We start from the raw sequence: 21,720 nt of genomic DNA on the forward strand, positions 1-21,720 counted from the left end.
TATGGAGATGGTAGGGTATGAGGAAAAATAAAAAAATTATAAAAAGCAAAAGTAGTTGAGAGAATTAGAGGAGAAAGAATATGAAATTAATAAAATATAATTTATGTTGAATACACTAGGTGAGAGAAATTGATTAAAATATTGTAAAAGATTTCCAAATAAGGAAATGTAGTAAGTATTTAAAAACGGCCGAAAAAGGAAAGTGGAGCAAGTATTTAAAAACGGAGGGAATACATGTAATTTTTTCCGAACACTATTTCTTCTTAGAAAGGTGGAGATACCCAAAATTTTTAACTACGGTGTATGACATCCCAAAATAGCCCCAAGATACCGCTGTATACCCTGTATCAACTCCCAAGCATCACAAAAATTTCTTCATGCTCAATTTCAAGTCTCAAAGACGAGGTTGAGGTGTTAGAGAGAACATGTAATCATGATCAATTTCAACGTCACAAAAGAATATACAATTATATTTCTGTCCCTAGGAATCACTGTTCTTGAAAGGTACATAAAATTCATTCATTTCTTCATGCTTCAATGTTAGCCATGACAAACTATGACCCATCAGTCTCAAATTCTCGAACAGCACTCTTCTTTCCTGAATAGCTGGCCTCAATAATCTATGGCATCATTTCAGATTTCTCCTGTATGCACTATGTACCAAGTAACCTTCCCAGTTCCCACTGTCATCTATGCCTTGAATGCTTTCTCCTTCGATGCTTCTTCCGAGAAGACCGCCTTTTGTCATCTCTCGACCTAGAACTATGCCGACTTCTGGAATCATCAGAAGAGTCATCATCTGAACTACTGTGTCGACGATGATGCTTCCTAGAGCGTTTCCTACTCCTTTCATCTTCTGAAGACGTACTGGACTCATGTTTCTTTTTTCTGTTCCCTCGATCTGCCCTCTCCAGTTTTTTATTGCTGACACTATGCGAACTTGGAGTCACGACTTCCTTTCCCCTTATAGGTGATTCTTTTTGCACTCTATCCTTGTCATCAACCACACGATTCAAGATTTTGTTGTCCCGAGCTTCAGATACTGTACCCAGAGCTGGAGGTGATGGCAAATCCTTTGCCCGGATATCAGTGACATCTTTATGAGGCGCAGAAATCCCAGCTTTAGTAGTCGCAGATGGTAGATCTGGCGGAACCTCTAGGCCAAGTTCTTTGCCCAAAGACTCCAAAAAGTCACCCGCTACTATGCGACTAAATGCAGCACTAGCAGCTTCAGTCTTCTTCTGTGGATCTTCCATTTCATTTAAAGCAGAAACGTCCTCTTCGTTGTCAGAGTCATCAGAGAATATAGCCTGTGCATAAAACAGCTTAAAAGGTGAAAAACTAAAGCCTATGTCTGAACACTCTGAACCAGAGATAGTAAAAAATCTAGATGTAAAAGGTCACACAAAAGTTTCAGCTTTTCTGCCCATTAAAAAAGGGAAAAGGAAAGAATTTCCGCTGCTCTGGAGCAGTTCAACCTTTGCTTGAGCTCCTTTGCATATGAAGGTTACAAAAAAGAACCTCACATGAAAACCAGTGTTCCTATGACCTAACGTCCCTCCAGGGGCTCCAGCATACAGTCTACTTGTCATATCCCAACTTACAAGATGACAACTCAGTCTCAACTTAGAAACTCTAGACAAAAAAGGGAAATCTCTCATATTGCCAATTAGAGATGCCTGCATGAATCTTAAATAAGAGCAACAGACAGGTGATACAGGAAATGAAAGTACAATGTTCTGTAACAGACTAACCTAAGGAGGGGTAGTATGGGTAATCTGGTAATATTAGTTCACTAGGTTAGTAGTCCTTGGTATAAATAGAGGAGGGGAAAGAAAATGGTAGGCAGAAATTTATCAGGGACACCTAGAGAGAGTTATGGCTTCAAGCCATTGTTAGAGAGTGATAGCCTAAAACTATTGACCTATCCTTTGTAAACCTTTTGCCATTTTCAATCAATAGTCAAGCTTCCATCTTTCTTATTTCTTCATAGATCAATTATCCAAAAATCAGATTATTTAGCTAATCAAAGAGCCAATCTCTCTTTATTTTACTGTTAATAGCGTGAGAAATATTAGCCTATTTCATGTTCTCACAAAGAAAGAAAAAGATCCTGTTCTCTATAACGAAACACTATGATTAACTCTTCATTTCATCTCAAATACACAAGTGAAATACTCAATAGTGTGATATGGATTTGGATACTTGACACTTTATTTGGACCAAAAACATGCAATTGCAACAACAAATAAATATTGTAGATAAGAACAAAATTCAGAATGTCTGGTTAAACAAAATCCTCAGAGAATGAGTTGAAAGTAATTATTTCACAGCAATAAGCATACTAGTGGGAACTCCCTTTGGTAAGCCTCTGCTGGGTTAATCTCAGAGTCCAAAAAATTAAAGCCAAAGACAGCTCAAAACAAGAGGGGAAACAAAGAAAAAAGATACCCCCTAAAATTTCACTTGTGAGACTTGGTCCCACACATGCCTAAAGGCTGAGTTAACTACCAATTGAGCTCCTCCTATGCATGTGCAGAACCCTTTCTAGGATACTAGAAAGGAAAAAATTGGACATCTCCAGGAGTAAGCATACTGATTTTTTGCCAATCCTGACTCCATACGACCATATGTATGCCAGTCATGTCAAACAGAAGCAAACAGCTAAAAGGATAAAGAATCAAAGCTACGTTATCAATCCAAGAGAGTAAGAAAGAAAGCAAAATCAACATCATGCCTTATCATGCAAGAAAAAAAAAAAAACGTGGAATTCCAGATGGTGGTACAACTCACTATGCCAATTGCCAAGCATGATTGGGGAAAGATCATCTAAATTAAAATTCAAGAGTAATAATGCTTAAAGCAGCGAAAAAAAAAATCAGTAACTCGGACAAATGAGCTTAACTACCAATTGAGCAACCAAAGAGAGAAAATGAGAAGCACAAAAACCTTGTATAGGTCAACTGGTCGCTCAATATTTTCAACTTCCACAGTAACTTCAGCTTCTTTGCTACTCATGTCCATGGACAGCTCATTAGAGATAACTACATCCTCTGTCTTCTTTATTTTAGCAGTATCTGGGGCAAAAATGAGAGAATCCACCTTGCCTCTTATCTTTGGAGCAGGAGGCGGCTGGCAAAGTACATAATAATAAAACAAATTAGAAAAGCTACTTGAGTACAAACAGGGAAATGAAATTACAATCATAGAATAAAAAGTATTAAATCGTTTTTCATTCGTAAATGATTTAGATCATAAACATTATAGATGACAATAAATGACAAAATAGAGAGTAGCAAAAAATAAAATAAAATTAAAAATAAATTTAAAAAAAAAAAAAAAATTTAAAAAAATTTAAAAAAAAAAAAAAAAAAACAAACAAACAAACAAACAAACTAGCTCATAAACAGAATTTCATGGTATGTAGTGTATATTCTCTTGGTCTATGCTTTACCTAAGTCATGATATTTATCTTAAACTTGATGCGGGAAACCTGAAGTGATTGGATATATATTCAGAAATAAAAAGATACTGCTTACCAGGGAATAACTAGCTATTAAGTATAATAAAAATTAATACATTGCAGATGTAAATTGAAAGCAAAAAGGAAATAAACTCACTTTTCCCATAAAAGGATCAACAATGTCAAAACGCTTGCATAATAAAGGGGCAGGTCGCCATTGGAATTCCTCACGCTTCGGATATATCTTCTTTGACACCAATTCTTCAGTAGAGATTTCCTTCCCAAGCTGTGGAGAGAATACTTAGAAATGTTAAACCACTGTTTATGGTACTATACTTCAAATGATCCTGAAACTAACCTGAATTCCACCAGACGTAAACTGCATTCCAGTTGCCATAGTGAAGTCCATTGACTGCAGGCCAGAAAGCTTGCTTTGGTTGGCAGATCTGGATTTCTGTATTGCCTCGGCAGCTGCCTCAAAATCCAATCTCTCACGAGCTCTAGCATCTTCCGACATATAAGTTGATTTACCTGTATCTGTCACACGAAGTCCTCCCTGATATTTGTCCTTTAGGAATTGCTCAAATCTTTCTTGCTTCGCTGGATCATCTTTGTATGGCTTTGCAGTTTCAAGGAGTTCCCTCTGATGGACATACAGAAAAAGTAAATTTTTATAAAAAATTTCAAGATTCTATTAACCCTAGTCCCTTACATGCTATAAAATTCAAGCAAGCACATCCTGACAATGTCGACAATACCATGAGACACCTGCCTATGGCAAGATATGAGTGATCAGGTGAGTGCTGTGCATGATCAATCAACAAAATTTTTGCCAGTAACATCAGCAAAAGTTCCAACATACATATCCAATAAATTAGAGCTAATATCAGTATCAAGCCATTAATGATATTATCAATCACAATTAGAAAAACAATAATTATATAATACCACTCACAATCACTTCAGGCTTAATGAATGTATCTGACAGATTGGATTGATTATTATTAATATCACTGTCAGCAGCAGCAACAGAACTTGAATCACGTAATGTCCTTTCCAGTGGCCTTTCCCCTAACATTTTCCCACGACTCTCAGCAGTCAATTTCTGAACAACGGAATGTAACTTTTCATCTGGCCGCATTCTAATTTGACCATTACACTTCTGTTGCGCTTCCCATAACTTTCTTGCATAATAATCATGGCCACTTCCGCCATTAAGAAAACTAAACAGTGGGTTGGTCTGATTCTTTTCTCTAGAAATGTCCTCAAATAATTTACCACAGCGAGCCACCAGAGCTGCAACTCCCTCAATCATGACTTTAAGGTTATTGTCAGCAGGAGGTGCAACCTCTGGTGGAAGGGGGTCGCTCATCAGGTTGTTTGTTTCAAGAGGAGCAGGAAACTTGTGTTGTGGCACAAAATCTTTCGGAATAATTGGAGGATCAAATCTGGACACAGATCGATAGAAAATTTGTTATAATTAGGTCAGAATAGTAATTCATGAATAAAAAGCGTGAATGTAATTTAATTGTCTTCATCACAAACAAGAAACAATTATGACTCTACAGTGGCAACACTGGCAAGGCCAGGAAATGAGTTTAACTTTAACAAATAAACTACAGCAAGGCGATATGTATATATGTAATAGATGTAATTAAAAAGGTCTGGCCAATCATGTTGTGGAACAAATCCCTCAGAACAAGTCAACTTCAATAATCTTTTGCCAGTTAGTGTATATCTCCTACATTGCTGCTTTTTAAGCTTTCTTTTTGTAGGGTCAGTTTAACAATGCTATATAAATTTGTGATTTTGTACCCTACTGTGATGAACTAACTTAGGGGAGGGTATTATGGGTAGTTTTAGTATGTTAATAGTCATCAGATGTAGTATGGGTATTTTAGTAATATTAGTTTGCTAGGCTAATTGCCCTTAGTATAAATAGGTAGAGAGGAGTAGAAAAAAATAGGCAAAATTTTTTGGAGTGATTCCTTAGGAGAGTTGTGACCTCAAGTCACTATTAGGCTAAACCTACTACTATCGTTTGTAAGAAACCATTAATTTGTTTACTCAAATTTCTGAGTTTTCTCCTTCGTTGTACTGTTATTATGTTGAGTAATATCAGTCCATTACACCTACCAACCAAGGCAAAAAGGGCACCTATGTGGAATACAAAGTCCTTCCTAGTAAGTGCCATTCCATGCAAATCAAGTAGCCGATTATGGATGTGACAGACCGACATAGAAAATTCATTATGATAATTATGCAAAAACTTTCAAACCATGCAAATAATTCGACAAATCCTTTAAAAAGCCTACAAGCAAATAACATGGTTGGAGAAGAACAATCCAATGTGGAAGCAAGCATTGATAAAAATAATAATCATTAAGAAGATGATACAAAAGAGCCATAGAGCACAGAAGATAACAATGCATGAGATATGCATACACTGTTACGTATGGAAAGTACCTTTCCAGCTGATAATCAGAATTAGATGCAACTCTGAATCTAAGACCAGAACCTTGGTTCACTTCAGCTGCTTTTTGCCCATCATCTATTTCAAGTCTCAAGAGCTCGTCATCATCATTTGGGAGATAAGTCTCAACGATATCATGTCCTAAACAGCAGAAATCAAGCATGGAGAAAAATGTCAACAAGGAAACTATAAGGTCCAGGAAATCTCAAGCAAAGATGAGACCAGTAATAGAAACACAAATACAAATGCTGAACAACCATTTCAATGAGGTAACGGCTGACAGGATCCCACAGTGTCTCAATTGGAACACCACCAAAAAAATTACATAAATAAAATAAAATAAAGGGAAAAAAAAAAACACAAGATCCCATTCAATAGCATCTACAAGCCTATAAGAAATAATAGTTCAATAAAAGAGAGATTATTTATTAAATCTACCAACAGACAATGAGTATAAAGGACACTAATGGAGTATAGCCAGCTATTTGACTTTTAAAGAGTGTTTAGAGCAAGAAAGAAGTATTTAATAGCAATCTGTGAAAAGAAAGAAAACATCAGAAGTTAAGGAAGCAAAGTAAATAAAGACAAACAATCGGGATACTTTTTACATAAAAAGAAAGTTAGAAAGGAATTCCAAGTTTCAAGGAGGACCAGGTACCCCCACAAAGTCAAAGACATTAAGCACTAGGAGCAAATGATCCAACCTTTTTATTTTGGTAAGTAAGCAAGAAATTATATTAACTCTTCAAAGGAAATGATCTAACCTTTAGATGATGGTTTCCACCACTCTAAACTATGTAAATTTACAATTTCCAATCACAGAAGTAATCTACAAAGTCAAAACCATCCCACAAAACCAGATCTTTTAAAAATTGGGAAAAACTCATAAATCTAAGCACCAATCCCATATAGTGTTTATCTTTAACATAAGACTAACCAGATGAGTAGATATCCTCATCCTCGACATCATATTCCTCCAGGGCACCAATGCCAAAACCAGAAGCAAGCTTTCCTGCTGTAAGTAAGAAGTAGCAGTTAGTTACTTCATTTTCTTAATGTCTAACAAGATTTAAAGCATGGAAAGTAGTCTATAGGCGAAGGGAAATATTACATTTGGCAATAAGAGGTTCTTGTCTTGATGATGAAATTTTTCTATATCCAATTTCATTATTCCCTGATAAGCGTGATCTTTTCATTTCTGAAAATATATCCAAACACTTCAGATTTCCCACATCAAGCATGACAGTAAATACCGTGACTTGGATAAGAACACAGACAAGAAAAATCATATCACATACCTCGAAATTCAGGAGCATGCTTGTATGGATCATAACCTAGACCATACAAATCCTGCTTTGGCTGACGTACATATACCTAAAACAAGCAAAACATGTTAGATAGGGGCACATTTATCAAACCATGAAGCCAGTTAATATTCAACTCCAACAAATATTGATACTTGTCATTTTTTGCATTCTCCCATAAATATGTAGCATCAATCATTAAATTGCTACAAACAGTGAAGTTTCCATGATACAGTAAGCACAAAATTCAGATATAAAGATGCCTTGAAACATTAGCAGAAAGAACCTAGCCTATAACCTTTTTTTTATGACAGTATACCTCTTGAAAGAAACAGTTGTATTCTGTTATATTTTCTTTGAGTAAATCTTAACACAACCAGATTAGATTCTACATTGTTTTAAGCGCAGGTATTCTGCAATTTGTGCAGAAATGAAACAGAAGACAAGTCAGCATCTTTGACTCTGTTTTTAAAAAGTCAAAAAGGCTAATGGCCTTCACCACTTAAGAAGCACAGAGTTTGTTTTAAGACTGTTAGCAGTTTATTTTCACTAGTTCAGATTTGATTTATTAAAAAAAACAATTATGATCAAGTTTGAATGTTGACATCTTGTCTTTAAAACAGCAAATAAGCAAAAATACATAGAAGTATTCTCTAATCACCATATATAATGGACATATATCTTACATTCTTATATACATGCTAAGAAAAATATTTAATTGATTCACAAAGAGAGAAATATAACAAGAGGACCAAGTAACCTAACAGTGAATCACAAAATAGTTATAAATTTGCCCAATTCCTTTGAGGTGACAATTCAAATAATACTGCAAATTATAAACTTACTGGTGTGCTCCGGGTGGACTGATCATCATCAGTAGCTAGCTCCTCCATAAGGTCATCAGAACCATTCTTATGAGGCTCAGAGCCAGCTGTATCAGAAGATTTGTCGGCAGAAGAAAGGGCCATAAATGCTTTTCTAGCTTCTCGGCGAGCCTCTTTCAACAAGACAGTACATATAGATAAATGTCAATATAAGAAAACAACCTCCTCCCTCCGCTCAGTCAGATAAGAATCCATTAAGAAATAAATACGTAGTAAATAAATTATCTAAAAGAGAATGACAAACTTAACAACAAAACTACTTAATTATTTCAGTTACTGACACATAAATAGCCCTTCACACAGCCACTCTTCAGTTGAGTCTTTATGATGTGGGAACATCCATGATGCCCATGAATTACATATGGATGTTTGACTAAGTTTAGAAATGGTGTATTTTATTCGCCCAGAACGACTGTTTGGATGGTTACCCAACTTTACGACATGGCTTAGGATGGAACATCCATGATGCCCATGAATTACATATGGATGTTTGACTAAGTTTAGAAATGGTGTATTTTATTCGCCCAGAACGACTGTTTGGATGGTTACCCAACTTTACGACATGGCTTAGGTATAAGAGACTTTTTGTGTGATGGTCAGTCATTAAAAAAATAGAAGCAAAGGTGAAATTATGTACAAAGGTATACGTGCTCGGTTGTTATTCGTTATGGGTTTATCAATTTTGGATAGCAATATCATCTTTGTTACAAATAGATTCAAGGTAATTCCACTTGAAGATATGGATTGAATTCAAAGGCTTTCCATCAATAGGTTATAAACCAAAGCTAATATGAGTGAGAAAAGAGTTTACAAGCGTTTCAAGTTAAGCAGTCTAGAGTTTCCCCCCTGGTCAATTCGGTTGCCCTGCCGAGGAAATCCTGCCCTGATTGTTCGGGGGACCTGCCCCATGCTCAAGCACTCTAGGGAACGACTTCTTTCAGCTTTCAATTTCCACAAATGCCTGCGGTGAGACTTCTATGGATATTTTACAACCTATTCTGTATTTAACCAGTTGATCTTGACCATTCACATGTAAGCTTAGGGCTCTTATTAAAAGTTGACCAATCAAAGGGTATTGGTAGCCACCTATAAAGAAGGAGAGATATTTTTCAAGAACAAGTTTTGCTTATTATCAATCAATAAAATTTTCTCTCCTATTGCATCTTTGTGAGCATATCAATGTTTGTGATTGCATTAATTACATCAAACTTTGCATGAAATTGAAGATTGAGAACCTTGATTTCATTAAACTTTTTTAATAAGTGAATCACATATTTATCTTTGCTTAAAATTCATTTATTTCCCCCACATCAGTTTCCATCCATAAAATACACTATACAAACATAGGTCAAAGCTCTTTTTGGCCACTGCTCCGCAAAATATCAAGACAGTTTAATCTTTCCACCTGGCTTCCCACAGCTCACGCGTAAGGTACAAGTGTATAACCATTATTGAAACCCTCAAGGCCTCAACTTAAAATGAAGTTGGAAAATGTTGCAGTTATTTGTAAATAGATTTAGAAGAAAAGAAAAGGTGATAAAGAGCAATATTAAAAGACATCATTTAATAAGAGCCATCCTACTCCCATAGGAGTAAAAAACCAGCTTCCATCAATCCTATACCTTAGAGACATTCTCAATCACCAGATCCCAAAAGGAGAACATTCAAGGATAAATCCTTAATGTAATTTCAAGATTATAATAAGAAGACTCTAAATCACTCAACCAGCCAAGGAAGCAAGAAGGCCAAGGACATATGAACAGAAGTTGAGATTAGAAAATAAGAACCAGACTTAGTAAGGTTATTTTCAGAAATAGTCAAAAGCATCCACAAGGAAAAGTCATCAACAAATAGTGAATGAGAGAAATTTAGCCCTATCCCTTCATCTTAAGACCTCATTATTTGCTAGAGCAATGTCTCACAAGGAGTTTACTGAATAAACCGACTAAATAAGGAAGAAGACAGTAGGTCACCTCGTTTAAGACCCCAAGAAGACCCAAACAAACACCTAAATCTAGATGTCTATATCTACCCATGTCCCATATAAGTTGTATATTCCCAATGGAGAAACCTACAAGCTTGCAACTCAAAAAGTGTCAAAAATAAATAAATAAATAAAAAGATTAAGTAAACAATAGTACATGCCTTTATGGTTTAAAATCTGTAAACATTTAAATAAATGTCTTATTGGACACACGGCCGCCCGCACGCATGAGCACCTGCCCGCCTGCACGCGCGCGCGCACACACACACACAGAGACAGACACAGACACACAGACACAGACAGAGACACACACACACAGCCACACAGATGATGATTCCAAACAGTAAATGATCCCAAGAGTCATTTCCTAAAATATTGAACCAACACCTTGCACTGTTCACATTATGTCTCCTACTGAAAATAGTTTCAAACAGTAAATTGCACACCTCAAACAAAAGCTCTATTGTACCGCTCGTCAAAGTTAAATTTTGCATGCAAGGGTGACCACTCGCGTTAGCGGCATGGTGGTGCAATCTAAGGTCAAGCCCACTTTAACGAAATTCAACAGAGATTTGTCTAGTTGTTTATTCCCATACATCAACATTAATACCTTTAAAACGTGCTCCTGAGTCCTTGGTTGCAAAATATTACAACAATGGATCCATTAAGAGGTCTAAATCTAAAATGTGTTCCGAAGGCCTTAATTTTGAAGTTTCCTTACGACTCTAAGCAGCTTTTAATTCCAGATTATGGTTAAAGAAGTACCTAACTTCTGTGTTCTGTCATACGTAGTATTAGAGTTCATCTGCACTAGTCTTCCTATAAAATCAAGCATTTGAAAATATCCCAAAATACATTACCTCCCACAATTCTCATATCTAATGCCCTAAAATTCTAACAAGAAAACTGACTAACCCTACCGTATGTTTCCACAAAATCCAATTTTAAGAATATTACCTTTCCCGTCTCTAATACTAATATCTGTTATCAATTCAATAGCAATCTACAAAAGCACTTAGCATCAAACAAAGTGCACTAGAAAGCACAATGAACTAGCTAGCCAAACTATGAGAAAGTTTATCCCCTCACATTTCAAGATCAGTCTTTTTTAAGAAGAAAATAAAATTTGAAGCTCACACTTGCCGATGCTTCCAACATAACAGACTTGTTGAAAATCCTTGATATCACTTCTAATTGTATCCCAACATGCCTTATAGCGCACCAGTAAATTTTCCAAACAAATATTTTCCACCCTAGTTTCATGCTCTTCAAAAGAGCATTGCAACAAATTATTGACCATATAATAAATAAAATTCCATTACAAACCATCATCAAGAAATAATATCATCCTCAATAAGTCCCTATTGAAATTTGCATGAAGAGAAATAACCTAATTGTCTTTCAAGACCTAATTCTCCCTTAAAGCATTTTCTCATGAAATGCCTACTAATCACAATCTTTGAAAACACATTCAGAACGATATCTCCTCCTTTAGACAGTAAATTTTTCATTCTACATAAAATATTAACTACAAAATTTTCTACTCTATATACTTTTCCTCCAGTAGCTCAATCTTTAAAAAAGTCTCTCCTTAATTTCCCCTAACATCATCAAATATTCAATGAACTCACACCATTATTATTTTTTTACATAATTTAACTTCTTGATGACTTTATTTTTATTTAATTAACTTCCAAAGACTTTTACCCCAACTAAGTCCCAAGTTCATATTTCCCACTTATCCCACTATTCTTTGAACTTTCTTCTAAGATCGTGTTGAGAAGTTCACATATTTTTCAAACCTAGATGAGGGAGGGCCCCAGAAGACATGAATTCGTTTATAATAGGAAAATGAGTTGTAATAGATCTAAGGCCAATGCTTTGAAGCAAATCAATTCCCTATATATCTTCCTCAAACACAATCAGGGATACCTCTCCACATTTCTACCCTCATATGCCAACCTTTGATATATGATGTGCAGTGCTAGACACCCCATAATATTGATCAAGTATCTTTTTCAACGAACCCAATGAAAGCAAAGTTAAGGCAACCTTTTATAATATGAGATATAGCACGTTTGCCTTTAATCTGATTTACCAGGCTTGGCTCAAACTATGGACTAGCCTGATGGAATTTCTAATTTACAAGAGCCCTATCAACCTAGTCACCTAGCTGTGCATGGGCAATGTAGAAAACAGCTAATTTTCAATCACTTTATAACGGTCCAAAGGATATAAGTATCTTTTCCTGATGGAAAATTTATTTTAGAAAAATTAACACTTGGAAACTCAACTTTTTACCATTGAAAAAAAAAATAACAATATAAGCTAAACCCATTGAATTGACCCAAACCTGAAACTTAGGTTGAGTACTTTTACACTTGTAACCCGAACCGACCCTACCCGGATATCCAATGACCTGGAGACCAACCTCAAACTCGATTTAACAGACAAGTCTGTATAATTTATGTCTAGTTATTTATCAAAAGTTGATAAAATTAAACTTTTCATACAAGCCTTCAACTCAGTGAGTCAGTGGTGAGCACGATTTAGGAAGAAAGACCAATGCTCATTTACAATATCTAGTTCGCAATTTCCTAAATTTTTTAGAATTGGTTTCTATACAGTAACAAATGCAAGGTGAAAAAAATTAATTCTTTTTCAATGGGGTCTATAACAACATAAACAAACTTGTAAACTAAAATGACTATGAAAGATACTTCAACAAGCTATCCAAACTTAAAAAACATACCATGGAGAGAATTAATAGAAGAATCCTTTATTGATCGACCATGGCGCCATCCCATCTTTAACAGCAACTTTACACCTAAGAAATGACACAGAGAAGCTTTAAGTGACTGTACAAGATTTTCTTTGAAACTAAATTACCAGCATCAGAAAACAAACCAATGGATTCTGTAGCAGGAATAACTAATTCATCAGGAACAGGACCCGGAATAATTGATGGCCTGCAACACAAAAACAATTAGTTACTAGTGTTATTCATTGCCGTTCCAACAAAGTATCTTTATACAAGAAAATCATATTTCCCTTAGAATTACACCACAGAAAAAAAAAAAGAAGGAAAAACACCCAGCTACCATTTCCCAAAATAACTGAGGCATTTGAAAAAAGAAGAATCATCAACATTTCTCAATTAAATTAGCAATCAAACAAACTAAGCAAATAAGTTCCTAACTTTCACAACACCATAATTTGGATCTCAAACACTTGATTAATATATAAAATAAAAAAATAAAAAAAGGCAACTTCAAGAACACCCATAATTATGGAGCAATTAACAAGGGAACCAAGGAAAACTCACCTCTGCTTCTGCTCCTTCTCAGCTTGTTTGCGAGAAAGCTCTGCAGCAGTAAATCCAAACGTATCAAATTGTGATGATGTTCCCAAAACTTGGCCTCCCATTTCCTAGTAAGTTGAAAGACGTATATCACTCTCAAAGTCATGATTAGAGCTTTATTTAAAGATGTTAAAAGAAAGATTGCATGAATTGAACCCAGACAAATGGAAGAACATTGCATTCAAAGACACCTGAACCAAAATCTACAATTTAAAGAGTATTAAACCAAAGCAAGATATACTCCAGTTTCTTACCCACAGACCTTTTTCCCATCATTTATTCTTACATCCTCTTCTTATTTTCTCTCCTCTTAAAACCTCTCTAACCATACCCAACTTTCCCAGCAAAATTGTCTACCTGCAGTGTACTGCCTTTCCTCTCTTTCTTCTATTCTACTTGCATGAGTTGCATCAATTTACCTCCTCAGTATCATTCTATGTTATTTCCCATATTGTTTAGGCCGCATGCATTTGCGTACTTGTTACTACAAAATTTTAACATGCTTTTAAACAAGAGAATCAAACCCTGAATAAAACAGATCATGAATTAACAATAACAATGACATGTAATAGCAATGATACTGCTGTAGTTTTGGATCAAAAGTGAAGCAAGGCAAAACAAAGAGTATCTATGTGAAATTGCATTATTGCATTGCCTGCTCAGCTAAAATTATCAAAGAAAATTTAATAGGAACTAACATTATAAATGGGTATGTTATTATGAAGATATCTGACGTTCAAGAGCATTGATCTGTGCAAAATGCATATCTTGAACAACTTATGCTATAGCATGATGTTTAGGGGTGAAAGTAATACGGATTAAAACCGCAAACCGAACTGAACCAAACCGAATTATTAATTCGGAATATCGGATTGGATTTATTGTAAATTCGGTTTGGATTGGATTGAAAAAATTACAAATTCGGTTTTTCGGTTTGGATTCGGTTTTGGACTTCTCAAAACCGAAAAAACCGATCCAAACCGAAATTTGCTACTTACATTAGATGTATGCATGCCCAATCTGTAAACTAAGCCCAATAAAGCCCATAGCTTCCCTCATATATATATGTAACTAATAAAACCCTAATTTCCCTTTCAGTCTTTCTCACTCCTTCATACGCCCCTTTTCTTCTTCATTTCCCTCTCTCATCTTGATTCTTGTCCTTTGATTTCTTTCTCATTTTGTCTTCTAGCTTAAATTTTCAATATCTCACTCTCTTAAACGTAGTTTTCATACTACAAAGGGAGTAAGTACAAGCTACACATAAATGAGGGGTTTTTAGCACATCACCCTTTTTTCATCTCCTCTGCCTTCTCAATATTCTGATGATTGCAGTTTTGATAAGTTGATAACTGAAATTTGGCACTTAACATCAACCTTGGTTGTTTTATCACAGCAAGAGTTTTTTTTTTTTTTTTTTTTTTTTTTTTTTTTTTGGGTGATGGTGGAAGTCTGAATTTCATAGTTATATACGAGGTAGCACAAGATATGAATTTTATCATGTGTTATGTATGTCAATTAATCTTATTCATGAGATTATTGGTTAGATCTTGATATTTCATAATTAATTAAAACTATTAACATTTGCTTAGAAATATTGCAGATCTAAAAAAAAAGAAGGAAATTTTGGTTTATGGAATAAATTCGGTTTTAGAATAAGAAATTTGGTTTGGATTGATTGAACTGAACTTAAATTCGATTTATGTACTGGATTCGGTTTAAGAATTAAAAATTCGGATCAATTTGGATTGGATCGAATTTTAATTCGGTTTGGATTTGGATTGAAAAAACTAAACCCAAATTATTTCGGTTTGGTTTCGGTTTGGGACATAATCCAAACCGAACACCGAACTTTCACCCCTAATGATGTTTATTTTTCAGTATATATTATACTTCATTGATAAGCTATGCATCTACTCCAATGCTAATGTATTTTGATTCACATAATCCATTGTCCGTCCAGCATTTCTATGTTAATAACATCAATAAACAAATGCTACTATGCATAAAGTAGACATGCAATAGTAAACATTAGACACATACTCAACCAACGAACAAAGAAAAATATCCAGCAAGTAATAGCTAATAAGTAGTAGAAACATTCTAGATAAGGAATAATATAAGCATATCACATACATCTTTTTCATCATCATCCAGGAAGTCCAAAATACTCTGCTTTTTAGCTTCAGCTCTGTTCTTCCGAGAAGATGTGAATGACTGTGGAGCCCAACCTGCACAGCAACTCACACAAAAAATATTAAATCTATCTACCAAAAAAAAAAAAAAAAAAAAAAAAAAAAAAACCAAAAAAAAAATTGATTAAGGTCATCAGCAGCAGCACATACCCTCTTTTGAACCCACTGTATTGTAAAATCCAGCAGAATACCCTCCAGTGAATGCTCCATGAAATCTTCTCCTTCCTTCTTCATCTCTGACCTAAGAGCAACATAATCACTTCTAAGCAACAAAGTAGAAGAAAGCACTAGTGGTTGTTGACTGCCCTTTCTAACCTTCACAATTTATACATGCCTATTCTATTTTATGCTATTTAATTTATATATACATGGAAACTATGGAAGAGAAAGAAAAAAAGGTAAATGAAAAGCTCACATAAGAAGGTTTCTATAGGTTCACTTTCAATATAGGAAAAGGTAATGGATTAAGGCTATGTTCTATTGTTCTGTTATTCTTATTACCTTGTTCAATACTCGTTACTTATTTATATCTAAACCACATTACATCAAACGGGGCATACAGGACTAGTAAAGACCCATATCAGGCCAAACAACAAAAACAAAATAAAAAATTCTACACACATATCAAATCGGATCAAGCTGGATCAGACCACGACAGAACTCCAAAGCTCAGAAAAACTATCAATGTTGTTGATGATTGTAGAAAAGGTTACAACTTCACATCAGTTACAGACTATTAAACCCAACACAGAACAAATCAAACACATAAGAAAGAAGAAATCATTGTTACGCAAACTGAATGTGTGCCTAAAAGCACAGCAATACGCTTACAATATGCTAATTTCATTCCTAAAGCTGAGTCACACAATTGGTTCGTCTATATAGCATGGTTGATCCTAAAGAGAGTACTATCAACACATGTGCAGGCCATTGTATTCTGACTAATGAGATATCGAATGCAGTTTCATCTTTAGATCTTTAATACTCCACACTTTCCACAACTAATACTTCGTATAAGATACTCGAAAATTGTTTCAACTTTCACTTTTCACAATTCTTCGTATAAGATACCTCAATGTCCAATTTTAACAACTCGAAGCGAATTTTGCAAATGTCGTAGACAACATCAAACTTTAGTGCATCAAATTACATTCCGCTTATATACTGAATTTTACAAAAGCTACCTTCGATGCAATGAACAATACTAAACTTATGACCAAAGAATTAAAGGTTTATCGACTATTTTGCCAAATTTTTAATAACAATGACTCCAAAAATCAAATTGCAAACGCAATAAGATTTTTCCAGACTTTTCAATCAACCAAATGATACAACATGAAATTGAAATTAAAATTAAAAATTAGTTTAAAAAAAATTAAAATTAAGATTAAATAAATTTGAGCACAACAAATTAATTCGACGAATAATCAGATGATGAAATCCAAAAGAAGATGAAAATATCGAACAAAAATCCAAAAAAAGGAAAAAGGAAAACCTCTTGTTTCCAAGAAGGAAGGGTGCGAAGTTGAGAAGAAGCTTCTGCAAGGGCCTTCTTCTTGCGAGTAGTGAGGTCTTCTTCTCTTTCAATGGGAGTTCCGAAGAACACCAAGTCTTCTTCGTCGGAATCCATGGCTTATTTTCTCTCTCTAAATTTCGCTCTCCTATTGCCTGTATTACAAATTTAGATGCGCAGACGCCGCAGAGCAGCGTACTGCGGTGCGATGTGGTGTGGTGCAGTGGGCGCGGAGCTAGACCCTTCCCTGTGTTTTCTAGTTTCTTCTTCCTACCACTTTTTTTTTTTCAACTTACCAATGGTAATTTTGCAATGCAAAAGTAAGAATTAACAACGATACAAATGGAAAATAATATAAAACCAAGGTAATAAAAACTTAACAAGTGTTAAATATTACCAATGATAAGAGATTTATTTGTGAAGAGATAAAGATAGAAAGCAAGTAATAGTATGATAGAAAGATTTTGTTCTTGCAACCACGTCACAATACGTGAACTTGTTTATATATAGCCAAATTATTGTATACATTATTGTATTACATGTAAATTATTGTACTTGGTAAACTTAAAATAACCGGTTAAAACCTCATGTGAACTTCAATCATGTTTGTATTTTTCTCAACACTCCCCCTTTGAACGTTCATATGGAATGGGGTACGGGCCTCATTAAAAACCTCGCTAGGTAAAATCCTATGGGATAAAAACCATAGCTAGGGAAAAAGAGTACAACGATATTGTATTATATGTTTTGGTATACTACCTCGTTAAAAACCTTGTCAGGAAAAACCTAGTGGGATAAAAACCTGATCGAAGGGAAAAAGAGTGCAGTACATATAATACTCCCCCTGACTTCAGCATAGTTCGCGAAAATGTCGCATTCCGATTTTGTGAACTGAGTGCTCAAATTTCTTCGAAGGAAGTGATTTGGTGAATAAGTCGGCAAGATTGTCACAAGACTGAATTTGCTGGATATCTATTTCCTCGTCCTTTTGCAAATCATGTGTGAAGAATAGTTTTGGGGCAATATGTTTTGTTTTATCTCCCTTAATATATCCTTCAGTTACTTGAGCAATGCATGCTATATTGTCTTCAAATATGATGGTTGAGTTTTCTGTTATTGCGTTCATTCCACACTCCTTTTGGATATTAATGATCATCGACCTCAGCCATACACACTCTCGTCCTGCTTCATAGAGGGCTATCAATTCTGCATGATTTGAGGATGTCGCGGTCAATGTCTACTTTGTTGATTTCCATGATATAGCAGTGCCGCAATAAGTGAACACATATCCATTTTGTGACTTGGCATTTTGAGGATCCGATAAGTATCCAGCGTCTGCGTACACAATGAGAGCAGCATCTTATTTCGATTGATAATATAAACCAAGGTTTTGTGTCCCTCGTAAGTACTAGAGTAAGTGTCGAACTCCCTTCCAATGCCTATATGTTGGTGCATTGTTGTTCCTGGCTAACAAGTTCACAGAGAAAGCTATGTCGGGTCTAGTGTTGTTAGCTAAGTACATTAAGGCTCCAATTGCACTTAAGTATGGTACTTCTGGACCCAGAATATTTTCATTTTCTTCTCGAGGTCTGAATGGATCATTTTTCATATTTAAAGAACGAACAACCATTGGGAAGTTGGTTGGAGTTGCTTTGTCCATGAAGAATCTTTTCAAAACTCTTTTTGTATAGATTTATTGATGGACAAAAATACCATGACTCAAGTGCTCAATTTGCAGTCCAAGGCAAAATTTAGTTTTCCCAAGGTCTTTCATCTCAAATTCTTTCATAAAGTATTTTGCAATTTTCTCGAGTTCATTTGGGGTTCCAATGATATTCAAATCATCAACATAAACTGCAATGATAGCGAATCCTGATTGTGATCGCTTTATGAAAACACAGGATTTAACTTGGTTGTTCTTGAATCCTTCTCTCATAAGGTATTCACTGAGACGGTTATACCACATCCTTCCAAATTGTTTCAATCTATAAAGTGACCTTTTTAGTTTTATGGAAAGCAGTTGTCTAGGCTTGTGGTTGTTTAGTAGTTTTAGTCCTTCGGGGACTTTCATGTAAATTTTTGCATCGAGTGACCCATACAAATACGCAGTCACTACATCCATTAATCGCATTTGCAGTTCTTTTGTGACTGTCAAACTTACCAGAAATCTTAATGTAGTTGCATCAACTAATGGAGAATATGTTTCTTCATAATCAATCCCTGGAATTTGAGAAAATCCTTAGGCTGAGTCTTGCCTTGTATCTATCTCATTTTTTCTCATTACGTTTTCTCACAAATACCCATTTGTATCCAACGGTGTTTACACCTGCTGGTGTAAGGGTTATTTTTCCAAAAACTTCTCGTTTTTCAAGTGACTTTAACTCAGCCAGCATTGCCTCCTTCCACTTTGGCCGATCACTCCTACGTCGACATTCTTCTACTGTTCTTGGTTCAACATCATTTCCATCAGACACAATGTCGATTTCGATGGAATTTGCAAATATTTCATCCACGATAACATCTTTCCTATTCCACTGAGTCTTGGTAGAGACGTAATTCATTGAAATTTCATCGTTATCGATGTTTTGAACGTCTTGTTCATTCCCCGTAGGGTTGTCTTCTTGTTCGTGCCCTTTTGGATTATCATCATTTTCTTTACTTTCATCCACATTTGGTCTTTCTTGACCTTCTGAGGGAACATCATTAGTCTCATTTTCTATTTTATCCAATCTTTTCAATTTCCTTGGCTTAGAATCTTTTGAACCAAGTGGTCTCCCACGCTTTCTGCGTGCTTGAGATTCATTTTCTATGGCCTTATTACCAGTTGGGATTTCAATACGTGCATGGGCATTTTCTGCTGGTATATGTGATTTTGTCACCTTCTTTGTGTCTACAAATGCATCAGGCAATTGATTTGCAACACTTTGTAAATGAACAATTTTCTTGACTTCTTGTTCACACATATTTGTTCGTGGGTCTAGCATCAACAGTTGTGTTGCATTCTAAGTAATTTCTATTTCTTTCTTATGTAGGTCCACTTTCTCTCCCCCTAAGGCTGAGAATATTGTTTCATTAAAGTGATAGTCGGCAAATCTAGCCGTAAATAAGTCACCAGTCAATGGTTCAAGATATTTAATTATAGAGGGGGATTCAAACCCGACATAAATTCCCAGCCTTCTTTGTGGACCCATTTTTGTTCGTTGGGGTGGAGCAATGGGAACATATACAGCACAACCAAAGATTTTTAGATGTGAGATACTTGGTTCTCGACTACAAACAAGTTGTAGTGGTGAGAATTTATGATAAGCTGTAGGTCTCAATCTAATTAGCGTTATTACATGTATTATAGCATGTCCCCAAGCAGATGATGGCAATTTTGACCTCATTAATAATGGTCTTGCAATCAATTGTAATCTCTTAATTAGTGATTCAGCTAGACCATTTTGTGTTGAACATGAGCTACTGGGTGTTCAACATCAGTTCCAATTGACATACAATAATCATTAAATGGGATGTAAATTCCCCAGCATTGTCAAGCCTTATTTTCTGTATTGTATGATCTGGGAATTGTGCTCTTAATTTGATAATTTGGGCAAGTAATTCTGCAAAGGCAACATTTCTACTTGAAAGCAGACTGACATGTGACCATCGTCTAGAAGCATCAATTAAAACCATGAAATATCAAAATGGTCCGCATGCTGGATTAATTGGCCCACATATATCTCCCTGAATTCTTTCCAAGAATTTTGGAGATTCAGTAGCAATTTTGTTCATAGATGGCCTTATTATTAATTTTCCAAGTGAACATGTAGAGCATGTTAATTCATCTGATCGAGGAATTTTGACATTTCTTATTGAATGTCCAACTGAATGTGTTATTATTCTTTGCATCATCCCAGTTGCTGGATGCCCCAGACGATCATGCCATAAAATAATCAAATTTTTGTCATCTAACTTCTGGTTAGATACCATATTGATTTCCACGGTCGTATGTTTATACGATATAACCCCGAAGAATATATATGCTGGCAATTTCTCATATATATGTTTCTTGCCATGTTTTCTGTCGTGAGACATATATACTCTTTTTGATCTGTTGTCATTGTTTCTAGATGATAGCCATTTTGGCGTACATCTTTAAAGCTTATGAGATTTCTTCGAGATTTACTCTAATATAAAGCATTATTGATTATTAATTTTGTTCCATTTGGAAGCATTATACAAGCCTTTCCAGATCCTTCAATTAATTTAGCTGACCCAGAAATAGTGTTTACATTTGCTTGAAACAACTTTAGTTGTTAAAAATATTTTCTATCCTTCAAGATAGTATGTGTTGTTCCACTATCCAAAAGACATTGATATTCGGAACTAACTTCAGGCAGATCCATATCTTCATGAAATAAATTTGAGATTAGTTTAGAATAATATCATACAAAGTTTTATTGATGATAGGGATTTAAAGTACATGACTAGAAATTTAAAATACAAGACATAAATAAAATACATTAAAACATAATATATGTTACATTAGTAGATAGGAAAC

General features: G+C 35.1%; 1 protein-coding gene across 1 annotated transcript; it reads right to left on the bottom strand.

The window, feature by feature from the left end:
• Positions 1-361: 361 nt before the first annotated feature.
• On the bottom strand, positions 362-17,468 carry LOC145567382 (G patch domain-containing protein TGH-like). Its single transcript, XM_081626645.1, has 16 exons — positions 17,160-17,468; positions 15,815-15,905; positions 15,606-15,700; positions 13,434-13,537; positions 13,016-13,077; positions 12,861-12,935; positions 8,086-8,237; positions 7,235-7,310; positions 7,048-7,134; positions 6,874-6,951; positions 5,930-6,077; positions 4,419-4,911; positions 3,822-4,106; positions 3,621-3,749; positions 2,950-3,132; positions 362-1,310 (listed from the first exon to the last, which is right to left on the bottom strand). The coding sequence occupies exons 1-16, from the start codon at positions 17,292-17,294 to the stop codon at positions 687-689; spliced, it is 2,817 nt and encodes a 938-aa protein (XP_081482771.1). The 5' UTR covers positions 17,295-17,468; the 3' UTR covers positions 362-686.
• Between the last annotated feature and the right edge of the window lie 4,252 nt (positions 17,469-21,720).

Source organism: Chenopodium album, chromosome 11, assembly GCF_948465745.1.
Source record: "Chenopodium album chromosome 11, dcCheAlbu1.1, whole genome shotgun sequence".
NCBI lineage: Eukaryota > Viridiplantae > Streptophyta > Magnoliopsida > Caryophyllales > Amaranthaceae > Chenopodium > Chenopodium album.

Excerpts from the sequence above, each read along its gene's own strand:
- LOC145567382 (XM_081626645.1), bottom strand. The coding sequence starts at position 17,294 with ATGGATTCCGACGAAGAAGACTTGGTGTTCTTCGGAACTCCCATTGAA. Across the intron at positions 15,906-17,159 it reads TTCCTTCTTGGAAACAAGAG|GTCAGAGATGAAGAAGGAAG; the intron begins GTTTTCCTTTTT and ends TGTTGCTCTTAG. Across the intron at positions 3,133-3,620 it reads TTGATCCTTTTATGGGAAAA|CCGCCTCCTGCTCCAAAGAT; the intron begins GTGAGTTTATTT and ends GTACTTTGCCAG.